General features: G+C 42.6%; 1 protein-coding gene across 4 annotated transcripts in view; it reads right to left on the reverse strand.

Moving 5' to 3' along the window:
• The window catches only part of RNGTT (RNA guanylyltransferase and 5'-phosphatase), a 443949-nt gene that overhangs the window by 282426 nt on the left and 148842 nt on the right, over window positions 1–12681 (reverse strand). For all 4 annotated transcript variants that reach the window (XM_038396507.2, XM_043510641.1, XM_038396508.2 and 1 more), the window contains exon 10: window positions 2240–2311. In XM_038396507.2, coding sequence (XP_038252435.1) covers window positions 2240–2311 — 72 coding nt within the window. The remainder of the gene's footprint in view (window positions 1–2239; window positions 2312–12681) is intronic.

A 12681-nucleotide genomic window follows, 5' to 3' on the forward strand; every position in this document is an offset into this window, starting at 1 on the left:
GTTGTCGGGCATTTTTTTGTTCTTTTTTCGGTGTTCATGCACATCAACTCAATCAAGGCCTTCCTTTGTTTCAGTAGGACTGACCGCTTATACAGTAAGTAATGCAGCGATCCCCATGCTGCCACTCATTCATTCTCTCAATGATGGGAAATTGTCTCTATAGAAGACAAATCTTAATCTTCTTTCAATATTCCCACTTTATGCCATCCAGATATGTACAGATCATCTCAATCACTACTACCTCAATTGTATGCGTATGGTAGGTGGTGGGGAGCATGCGGATGGAAGGAGGAGTTTTGAGGAGAGACCTGCATAGCACCAAGATAAATTAACATTCCATTTAGGTGACTTAGAATCAGAACTGTTAATACTATACACAGGACTATTACAATAAAAGTGTATTCTCCCATATTCCCTGAAATACAAGTGTACACCACATTACTGTATTTTTTGTGGAATATTTAACTACAGTTTAGTGTTATGCTCTGTTTTCATACAATTATTTAAATTACTTCACAAAAAATTATTAAATACATTAATATGTTTTGCTGGGGCCTTTTTCTTAGCACTAATTTTCTTTCACAAGTGTAACACAAACCAGTCAATGCAAAACCCATTCAATTATAAGTGCCAACATGTCAAACATTTTGCCAAGGACAACTCTTCAAATTAATTGGAGGTCTCAGGGCCAACAGATCCCAGCCATTTGATAGTTCTATGTACATTATGGTGATTTTAAGATTATTTTTCTTAGCTCATGAGAGAAAAATAAAAAAATGTACTAACACAACATACAGGATCCTTCAATGACTTTCAAACCTCTAGTTTATTTGAAAAATCCCTTTGAAAGCTGCTCTCTCTTCACCCACATTGTTTCTTCTCAGCTATGTCTCTGCAGTTGCTCCCATCACTCTCCATAATGGCTTACCCATTTTCCCCTCCTCCCTCCTCTCCCCACTACTCAAAAGCTCCTTTTTCTGGTCCCTGGGATTGATTTCTGCCTCTGTCTGGCCTCGGCACACATGACCTTATGAGAAGCAGCTGCAGGTTACAGAACTGAGAAGCAGCTGCCTACATCTAAAAGAAGAATATGAAGAAAGGGTCACTGAGCAGCCAAGAAGGTGCAGTGTGTTTCAAAAACAGCTATACTACTGTTGCTTAACCCCTTCCCACTCTCTGTTCCCCCACCTGGACAAGGATCCACTACCACGGCACCAATCCAGCTCACCTACTGGCAGCCCAGATGACAGAGATCGTGCCAGCAGTAACCCAGACCAACAATACTGTAGAGACAAATATAATGCCCTAGCATGGCAGACTCTCAGGCTACATCTACACAGGGATAAAAAAAAAATGCAGCTGGACCGGGTAAGCACGTTTGTGCTCTGGAACTGAAAAGAATTACGGTGTAGATGCCTGGGCTCGGTCCAGAGCGTGTTTTCTGAGACCTTACAAGAGTGGAGGGTCCCAGAGCTCGGGTTCCAGCCTGAGCCCAAACGTCTACACAGAAATTTTTAGCCCCACAGCCCGAGCTCCACAAGCCTAAATCAGCTAACCCAGGCCAGCAACTGGTCTTTTAGCCCTTTGTAGACATACTCTTATAGGTGAAAACAGTACCAGGACATTAGTTGGGACTGTTTGGTCCCAGCCAAACCAGGACTATTGGTAGAGCTTTCAGTTCAGCTATGTGATTTCCTCATCATTGCTAACGTAAGCCTGAAAGGATGTTTTCTCGAGAATCAGAAAGTAACATGTACACTAAATATTTTTGCCATCTCTTAAGCTTGCAAAAAAAATTCTTCAGTATTTAAATGGTCTCAACTAAGCTGTAAATATATTGTTTATCTATAGACTAATCTGCAGAGGAATAATACTAAATTATTACCACCATGGCCAAACTAAGTTCATATCTGCTGTAGAAAGAAGCAGTTTCTGAACAGTATTTTGCAGAGGTTTTCAGACAACACACAGCCTTCTCTCATATAGTCTTTTCAACAGATCAAGTCTCTATTGACCAAGCAAGTAGCATTACTGAGGCTGCTTTCAATTGTGCTTTGCCTGATTCAAGATACTTTCAATCTCACTTCTCCTGTACTGCTGTCAGCTGGATTGCACATTGCCCAACCACTCTGGGTATGAAACTGTGCTTTCTGGCTCTTAACAATGCAAATATAATTTCTATCTTAATTTTAGTCAATAACTACTAATTAAAAAGTAGTAATTTTAAAAAGGTACTTACATTGAATTTAATAATGTCATATATCAAGTACCGAGGAACAACTTGTCCATTTACTTTGTCAATGATCATTTCCTTAAAAGAAAAAAAAAAAAAAAAACATTCCCTTAATATTTGCAATTCAAGAATAATATAAAAGTCTCACAATATACTTACATCCAGTACATCTATAGAACTGTAGCAATGCTGACCAGTACTGTTACAAGGCTCTGTCCAAAGTTTTATTATCAAGCATATTTTTACAAGAGTTTACAAGCGTAATAAAAATATTCTTCATGTTTGAAATGTGACATATAAAGTTCTCAACAAAACCAAGGCAAATCAGTGTTAAGACACTCTGTTTTGAGCTGGAACTGTTGTGCTTCAGTGTTTCACCAGTCTCAAAATATGTTACTTAGCTTAAAGTATGTGATCCTATTGAAAGTCATTTTGGAAAATTGTGGAATTGTAATCCTAAATCACTTAGGCACATCTGAAAAATCTCTCATACACGTACAAGCACAGTGGCCATTAAAGACTGAACTTTTTTATTTTGGGGGGCTTGGTTTGCTCAGATCAGATGATTTAACAACACTAACATTTTTCTGATTATACAGACAGCAGAGTGGACTCAAAAATGTTACTTATTAATTACTATCCCTCACTAACCAATAAGGCTCCTTTAAATGAAGTATTCCACACACAGTTTAAGTCACATGAATCAAGGCAGAGCTTTGTGTTTCCGTTTGTGCCTCTGAAGCACATTTCATATGACTACCAGTCCAAATTAACATTTGCAGCTAATTAGACCAGAGTCAAAAATACATACCTCTCTCCACACTAAATTAAGCAACACTCTATATTTCTTTTCTCATCTCCCCATTTTAGAATAGTTTTGGCGTCTGTCTCTTACTGTTGTCCCCTTCTTGAGGACACATGGCTAAGGCTGCGAGTTTGTCATGGAGGTCACGGATTCCGTGACTTTCTGTGATTTCTGCACAGCTGGTGCCCCTGGCCCGGGGACCGCCTGAACAGCTCAGGCAGCCCCTGAACCCGTCACACCAGCCGCTGCTGGGGCTAGGGCCACCACGCCTCTTTCCCCCACCTCCGCAACAGCAGGAGTTTGGGTGTTGGAGGGTGGCAGGGGCTGGGGCATGGGACAGGGTGGGACGGCACTTACCTTGGGGGGGCCCCCTGGAAGTGGCAACATTCCCCTCCCTCAGCTCCTACATGGAGGCATGGCCAGGCAGCTCTGCGAGCTGCATTCACCCAGAGAACTAGCTCTGTAGCTCCCATTGGCCGGGAACTTATTGAGGACAGAGAAGGCAAACCTGTCAGATAGCCAAGAGCTCTTTGCAACACAGACCCAGATAAGCCTAGAGACAGAAACCACTGAGGGACGGAAAGGGAGATCAGATAGGTGTAATTGATGCTTTAAAAAACAAAACAAAACCAAAAAACCCCAATTTTCTTCACAGTCCCCAAAACTTCACATACACTGTTCCCTCTCCTCCCCTCTCTCAGAATGGTGGTCACACTCTCAGCCAGGGAACAGACCAATTCCTTTTGAAGTATCAAAGTTTATTGTAAGAACACACAGTGCAAAACATGACAGAATACTAAACGCAAGCCCAAAATATTCCCAAATGCACGCTTATGGTAGGCAGGCTGTAATGATGCTGGCTTTGGAGGGACCCAACTGAGAGTACCAATTCAGGGCAAATTGCTTAAAGCAGGGCAGTTACAGCTCAAGGCTGGAATACCTTTGCACACCAAGGCAAACCAAACCAGCCAAACAGATAACACTTTGGTTTTACCCCACTGGCTAACCATAAGTTACACAAGCAATTTCCTTAGACGCTCTAGTTTCCTAGTATCACCACCAGTGCCTCTCGTTATGTGGAAGAATGGTTATGAACACCAATACCTCAGTAAAAGAAAAAAGATTCTCTCGATCCCAAAGGACCAAGACCCAGAGCCAGGTCAATATACAAATCAGATCTTACCCACAAATCACGCTGTTGCCAGTCCTTTAGAATCTAAAATCTAAAGGTATATTCATAAAAGGAAAAAGATACAGATGAGAGCTAGAATTGGTTAAACAGAATCAACTACATACAGTAATGGCAAAGTTCTTGGTTCAGGCTTGTAGCAGTGATGGAATAAACCGCAGGTTCAAATCAAGTCTCTGGAGTACATCCACAGGGGGAGGGATAGCTCAGTGGTTTGAGCATTGGCCTGCTAAACCCAGGGTTGTGAGTTCAATCCTTGAGGGGACCATTTGGGGATCTGGGGCAAAAATTGGGGATTGGTCCTTTTTTGAGCGGGGGATTGGACTAGATGACTAGATGACCTCCTGAGGTCCCTTCCAACCCTGATATTCTAAGATGGGTCATTCAGTCCTTTGTTCAGCGCTTCAGTTTGTAGCAAAGTCCCTCCAGAGGCAAGAAGCAGGATTGAAGACAAGATGGAGGAGCTGCAGCAGTCTTTTCTAGTCTCTTGCCATGTGGTCTCTGCTTTCTTTGTTCCAAAGACAAGCTATCCAGCACACGGCATAGAAAAACCTTAGAGTTCTGTCCATAGGCATGTCCCCGCATACCTTGCTGAGTCACAAGATCTATCTGCCTTCTCTCAATGGGTCAGTTGTATAGATGATCGTCTTTAATGAGCCATCAGGCAGGCTAAACATTGCTGACACCAAATTGTCTAGGGTGTCACCCAGAAGCATAGCATAAGTTTGAAATACAAACAGGATAGAGCCAATACTTACAACTTTAAATACAAAAATGATACATGCATACAGATAGCATAATCATAACCAGCAAACCATAATCTTATCTTAGACACCTTATTTGACCCCCTTTAAACAAGATTTGGTGCCACTTCAGGACCTTGATTGCAACAATGATCTATATGTTCACAGTTCATGTCAATAACATCACAAAGGCAGAAAGGAATTCTAGGAACATAATAATATTATGTTATAATAATATAAATTTGTGCATTGTAAACAGAAAAAGAAACACACTGAAACAGATACCTGAGTTTCAAATAAAAAGAATCAGTGTAAGCAATTCAGTAACTGAGCATTCTTAATACAGAATTTTTATGAATACAACTATAGACTAAATATATGCTTTGATTTTCCAGTCCAAGAATCCAAGTACAAAACAGATTATTATGCTTTGTGCTTTGATTCAGGAATAAAGAGAGGTAGAAATGGTATGTTGCTGGCTTGATAGGCTTGGCTTTTTACTGGCTCCTAGAACTAGGCAGCAGCAACAACCCTTCTCCACTTGCAGTTTCTGATTTATTTTGGCCTGGACATCCCTTTTCTCCTCTGGAGAAATTTCAAGCAAATTTTTCAAGCAAATATTCTTTGATTTTTGTCTGTACGTTTCTGGGAAGGGCAGCCTGGTTTCTCCCGGTGGGGCAAGACACCTTCCCACGCCTCTGCAACAAGCTCTAGTGACATCATCACTGTGAAGACACTGGCAGCATATGGGCCCAAGCAACATCGAGCTGCCTTTCAGTGACGAATGTGGGAATTTTCTGTAATATTTTTATCAATGCTATGCATAGCATGACTCATCTGGCTTGATATTGCTATCCAGAGGGTGCAGACATGTTAAAATAACGTTCCTGGGGCAGTGCAAGAGAAATGAGATGTTTGTATCACTTGTCTGGGGTGACACGAATGGGTCAACAAACACTGAGTGGAACCAAACCATCAATGGAGGATCTGAAAAGACAATGGGAGCCCCAATGACTGCACTACTGACTTTTCACAATGGGAGACTCTGGCAAGAAGAACACATGAACACAGCAGGACGATGATGGACTGAGAGGTACCCAGAAGCTGTGATAAGAAATGGGCTCACAGAGTCACAGAAATTCTTACCTGGGGGACACAGGCAAAAGAACAGAGAACAGAGAAGCCAAAATTAATTTGACAGCACTTTGGCTGGATGGCACCCTGGTTGTAGCTAGTCTGATCTTAGGTTAACATAGAGAAGAAAAAGTTAAGGACTTCCCAGTGCTGTATTTCAGTTGACTAATAAACCCTACTCTGTTCTGAAAAGGCTGACTGGAATCACTGCAAATACTGAGTGAAGTGCACGGATTCCTGAAGGGAGTAAAAGTCTCTGAACAGGAGTCTCCTTCCGTCAGACTTGCTGGGCAGAGCTCACAGTGAGAAACAGGAGTGCTAGAGCCCTGATGCCCAGTCTCTGAGGCCATGTGGCCTACTCTTATGGAAAAGTGTGACCATTTGGGGGTCTGGCACACTACAAGGGCATTCCCCGCAGACTATCTACAGGCCAGAGCATAGCACAGATCCTGTAAATCCATAACACCTTCTCTGGGCCTTTGGCACACCACAAGACATCAGTCAGAATGATCACTGCCTGTAATAAATTTAGCAGTATTCACTACACTATCCCTACATTTCCCCAGGACTCCCAACCCCTCATGAATAGAGGATTTTAAAAGAATGGCAATATACTCACCATGTTGGGAGCTGCTGAACAGTCCTGAAACAAATGGCAGCCAGTCTGATCACTTCATATTTTTATGAAGATCTTTCTGGTAACATTTAAGGGAATTGTAACACTTATCTTTTCCTGTCTGCTAACCCTTTAAATCTAGCAATCTCTGTCTGGCTGTTTATCAGCAGCCTCGGCTGGGTTATTCTCCATACCTGCTGAAAGACTGCCATTAATAAGGGGGGTGGGAGGGGGAATAAAAGAACAAAGGAGGACACATTCTCTGATCTGCTCAAGATCTCTGAGGCCAGGGCACACAAAACTAGGGAGTGTAGGGAGCTCTTCCTTGAGGAAACGTAGAAGGACTGAGAGATACATAAGGAAGTGCACCAAGACAACATGCAGCTCCTCAAACTCAGATGCTCCAAAGCACTACCAAGGAAAATACCCACAGACTTACACCCCAGCAGCCATGGCACTTCATGGATAACTCTTTCTTCCTAGGTTGTACGCACACAACTCAATGCCCCCCAAATAGGGTGACCAGACAGCAAGTGTGAAAAATTGGGACGGAAGTGGCAGGTAATAGGAGCCTATATAAGAAAAAGACCCAACAATTGGGACTGTCCCTATAAAATCGGGACATCTGGTCACCCTACCCCCAAAGTACCAGCATAGCCTGCCACAGTATTCCTTTCACTGAATCCCAATGGAAAATAAGAAGAACTACTGTGACTACACTTATACTGAGCTGTAATTCATCCCAGGGCAAGCAGCCTCTTGTACTTTTTTTAGTCGTTTTAAATCTTTTTACAAGTATTTATGTTGTTTACTACTGCTCAATAAAATTTTATTTTGTGAAAATTGTGATTTGTTGATTTTATCTTTCAAAAGACATGTGAACTCCTCAAATCAGTACCCTCTCACCAGATTCATAAAATGTTAACAATGCATTTAAAATTAAGAGACATGCTCTCAAGGTTCCTTCCCCACTCTGAACTCTAGGGTACAGATGTGGGGACCTGCATTAAAGAGCCCCTAAGCTTATTCTTACCAGCTTAGGTTAAAACTTCCCCAAGGCACATATTTCTTTCTTGCCTTGGGAAACAGTTTAGGTTAAAAACCTGATACGCTGCCACTACCCAGCGATTTAAACAAAGAACAGGGAAAGAGACCACTTGGAGACATCTTGCCCCAAAATATCCCCCCAAACCCTACACCCCCTTTCCTGGGGAAGTCTTGATAATAATATCCTCACCAATTGGTACAGGTAAACACAGACCCAAACCCTTGGATCTTAAGAACAATGAAAAATCAATCAGGTTCTTAAAAGAAGAATTTTATTTAAAGAAAAGGTAAAAGAATCATCTCTGTAAAATCAGGATGGTAAATACTTTACAGGGTAATCAGATTCAAAACATAGAGAATCCCTCCAGGCAAAATCTTAAGTTACAAAAAGACACAAAAACAGAAATATACATTCCATTAAGCACAGCTTATTTTACCAGCCATTAAACAAAAAGAAATCTAACACATTTCTAGCTAGATTACTTACTAATTTCACAGGAGTTGAAAGGCTGCATTCCTGATCTGTTCCTGGCAAAAGCATCACACAGATAGATCCTTTGTCGTCCCCCCCCGCCCCAGATTTGAAAGTATCTTGTCCCCTCATTGGTCATTTTGGGTCAGGTGCCAGTGAGGTTACCTTAGCTTCTTAACCTTTTACAGGAGAAAGGATTTTGCCTCTGACCAGGAGGGATTTTATAGCACTGTATACAGAAAAAGTGGTTACCCTTCCCTTTATATTTATGACACATGCCAACTACAATTTATTCAAAAAAATCAATACATTTGTAATAAGTAAATGTGTAATTAATTCCAAAATAAAACAAAAGCAGCACACTGACTATTGCACACTGGAAAAGTGTACCCCTAAGGCCTCCGTAAGATGTACAGCATCTCAACAAGCTCTGGTAGTTATTCTTGTGTCAGGCTGCTCAGAATCAGTTTTTCCACTTCCCCCCTTCACCCTGCTGGTAACACTTCCCCTTGGCTTTGCATATAGTACATAAAGTACAACATACAGCAATAACAAAAAGAATATTTGGCTCACTGAGATCTGGCCTAGACATTAGATATCTCCAGCATCCCTTTAGTCTGCCAACTGCACACAACATGGTCATTCTGCACCTGTTTAGCTGATAATTACAGCTTTCCTTGTTTCTGTTCAAGGCGCCCAGCGTATGACTTCATGAGCCATGGAAGCAAAGGGTAGGCTGAGGCCCAGAGAATCACAATTAGCATTGCAACCCCACCAATATGAATGTGCCATTACAAGAAAAACATCCCTGAATGCCACTTTTCAAAAAATCCTGTATTCTTAACGATATGAGCATCATACACTTCCACCCAACAATCATGTCACTGAAACATTCCTAGTGATCAACCAATATTTACATAAATATGGAAACATACCTCTTTCTGTATCTGTATGCAGAAGCAAAGTTGGGAGGGGGAGGGAGGCAGAATCAGGATATGCATCTATCAACCTATCACAGTTTGGCAAGACAACTGCATCAAATATCCCTATTATTTCCTGCATATTGTCAAGAGCCACAGTCCTAGGCAGCAAGACACACTTAATGGTGTTACACACCTGGATGACGACCATCACCACTGGAAAAACTTTACAACACCTAACTGAATGCCCACTGACTTATAACAATAAGGGATTACAAGCTTCTATAGCACAATAACCATCCATTTCTAGAGCTGGGCAAAGTTTGCCAGACAAATAGTTTATTCTCCAAAAAAATGCAATTTTAGATCAAACAAAACTATTCATGAATTCATGCTGAGTTCACCAAATAGTTTCAACTGAACCAAAAAAGTCAAAATGCAATGTTTTGTTTCAATCCAAAAAAAATTTATTTAGACTTTGACATTTTGACAAAATCAAAGGAAAGTACGACTATGTTCACAAAAAAGCAAGAGGAGGATAAAGTGGTGCTGCTGCTGGTGGCCCATTAACTATCCACTGTCATTTGTAGTTGCGATCCATAGTTATTCATTAACAATGGATAATAACTGACCGAGAGATAGCAAGAAAGAGTCTATAGGTTGGTGGCTAGGACGAAGTCCCATACCAGAATATCCCATAGCCCACTGGCTAGAATACTCTCTTGCAATGTGGAAGGATCACATTTAATCCCTTCTTCTCATCAGGCAGAAAAGAGAACCGAACCTGGGTCTCCCACACCCTAAGTAAGTACCCTACTCACCAGGCTAAAACTTATAGGGGAGGCACTATCAACACCAACTCCTCCTCGTTTTCTTTACAGTGTCTTTTTTTTTTTTATCAAAATGCCTGAAAGTCTAAACAAATTTATTTGGGTCAAAATAAAAAGAAAAATTTTGCAAGCTTAGTTCACAACTTCAGCAATTCCCCCTTCTGTATCCCAAAGTTCTGCAGCCTTCGTTGATGATTCCAGAATTGCATAAGGATCCAATCCCACCACTCAGTGCTTACTTCACAGGCCAAAAATGTTACTCTACTGTGCGCAGCTGATCATTGAATGCATGCAGCACCTAGCCAGTTCCATTCTTTGTCCACATCATACACTCTTCTGCAATATTTTCATTTTTGTTGCTGCACAACCAGTTGTCATGGTAATTGAGATGCTGCAAATACAGTAACTCCTCACTTAAAGTCATCCCGGCTAACGTCGTTTCATTGCAGATCAATTAGGGAATATGCTCATTTAAAGTTGTGCAATGCTCCCTTATAACGTTGTTTGGCAGCTGCCTGCTTTGTCCACTGCTTGCAAAAAGAGCAGCCCTTTGCAGCTAGCTGGTGGAAGCTTGGAACGAGGGTGGACCAGCAGCCCCCCGCTCCCCTAAGTTCCCTGTGCAGCAGCCGCCCAGCAGGCTATCAATTACCGGCAGTTTAGCTGTCCCTTCCCCAACTGCTATGTGCTGCTCCTGTCCTCTGCCTTGAAGCTGCTCCTGGGAGCCTCCTGCTTGCTATTCGGGGATGGGGGGGGCTAATTTCAGGGTGTCCCCCTCTCCCCCTATCTCCATAGAGCTGGGTTGGGGACACGACAGGGCTCAGGACGGAGGGAGCTTGCAGGCAGCAGCTGCTGTCTCAACTTCCTGATCTACTTAAAAAGGCGGTGTACTTAGAGTGGGGTCAGCGTACTTAAAGAGGCAACGCATATCTCTCTCTCTCTCACACACACACAAGGTGTGTCTCTCTGTCTGCCATGCTGTCTCCCCTCCCTTCATTTGTGCTGCCTTGTAGAATATGAGGCTACATTAACAACGTGTTAACCCTTGAGGGCTCAACTGAGTTCTAGTTCATCATTTGGCAGTAAAGCATTCCCTGGGAAATATCCCACCCTCTTCCACCCTCTGACTCCACCACCTCAACCAAGCTTCACAATCATCATTGCTATGTAGAGTATTAAATTGTTTGTTTAAAACTTATACTGTGTATAATATATATAATATAGTCTTTTGTCTGGTGAAAAAAATGTTCTTTGAACCTAACCCCCCCTATTTACATTAATACTTATGGGGAAATTGGATTCACTTAACATCCTTTCGCTTAAAGTCGCATTTTTCAGGAACGTAACTACTAAGCAAGGAGTTACTGTACAGAAAAATCAGGCTCATCTCTAAAACAGAAACAAGAATTCCACCTGGTCAGCACCTAGTGCATTTGACAGCAAAATGAAGGAGAGATTGAAAACCAGTGTGAGGAAGAGCAGATTATGGGATATGTGACAAAATTCCTCCTCTGCCTTGGTGGGTCCTGCGCTTATTGGCGGATTTGCTCACCTCAGAGGTTCACGGCAGCCCGCAGTTTGGCCACTTTCATGGCTCAAATCTGCCATTCACTTAGTTAGCCTCATCACTGGCCAGGATGGGGAAAAGGAAGAAGAACAATCCCCGCAGCCTCAGCTGATCCACCTAGTGGATCGGGGAACAGGCCACAGACCTTCCCCTCTGGTGGAACCCACAATCCAGTTCAATTTCTCCGGTATCAAGTAGGGAGTTGGGGGGCTGGAGGGATGGGGGGAACCCAGGCCCGCCCTCTCTCCGGTTTCCAGCCCAAGGCCCTGTGGATTGCAGCTGTCTACAGTGGCTCCTCTAACAGCTGCATGACAGCTACCACTCCTTGGGCTACTTCCCCAGGGCCTCCTCCAGACACCTTCTTTATTCTCACCACAGGACCTTCCTCCTGATGTCTGATAATGCTTGTACTTCTCAGTCTTCCAGTAGTACGCCTTCTCACTCTCAGCTTCTTGCGCCTCTTGCTCCCAGCTCCTTGCATGCACACCACAAACTGAAGTGAGCTCTTTTTTAGCCTGCCTTAATTGGTGCCCTAATTAGCCTGCCTTAATTGATTCTAGCAACTTCTTGATTGGCTGCAGGTATTCTAATCAGCCTGTCTGCCTTAATTGTTTCCAGAAAGTTCCTAATTGTTCTGGAACCTTCCCTGTTACCTTACCCAGGGAAACAGGATCTATTTAACCTGGGGCTAATATATCTGCCATCTATCACTCTCCTGTAGCCATCTGGCCCGACCCTGTCACAGATGTAATGGAGAGAACTGTATGAATTTTAGAAAAAAGTGCAAAAAGACCATGGGATGGAAGGAATTATGGGGAAATGATCTCAAACTTCCATAATTCCATGAAAGAAGAGCTATTATCCCACAATGTGCTGCAAAAAAGAAAGTCCCACAGGGCAGCTTGCTAAACAGTAAAGTGAGAGCACAGGGATACCTACTCATAGTGCTGTACATCTTTTGTCCGTAAAGGCTCTTGCTGTAAGGAAACATTGCACCAGCAAAGTGTGTGCATGTGCTTTATCAAAACTGCAATGTCAGCGGCTGGATGCTGGCATGAATTCTACTGGTGAAACATTCTATTGTAAATGTAACCTCTATCTCATGTTTCCCACCTCCTGTCCCTCCCC

The sequence above is a fragment of the Dermochelys coriacea genome, chromosome 3 (assembly GCF_009764565.3).
Source record: "Dermochelys coriacea isolate rDerCor1 chromosome 3, rDerCor1.pri.v4, whole genome shotgun sequence".
Taxonomy (NCBI): Eukaryota; Metazoa; Chordata; order Testudines; family Dermochelyidae; genus Dermochelys; species Dermochelys coriacea.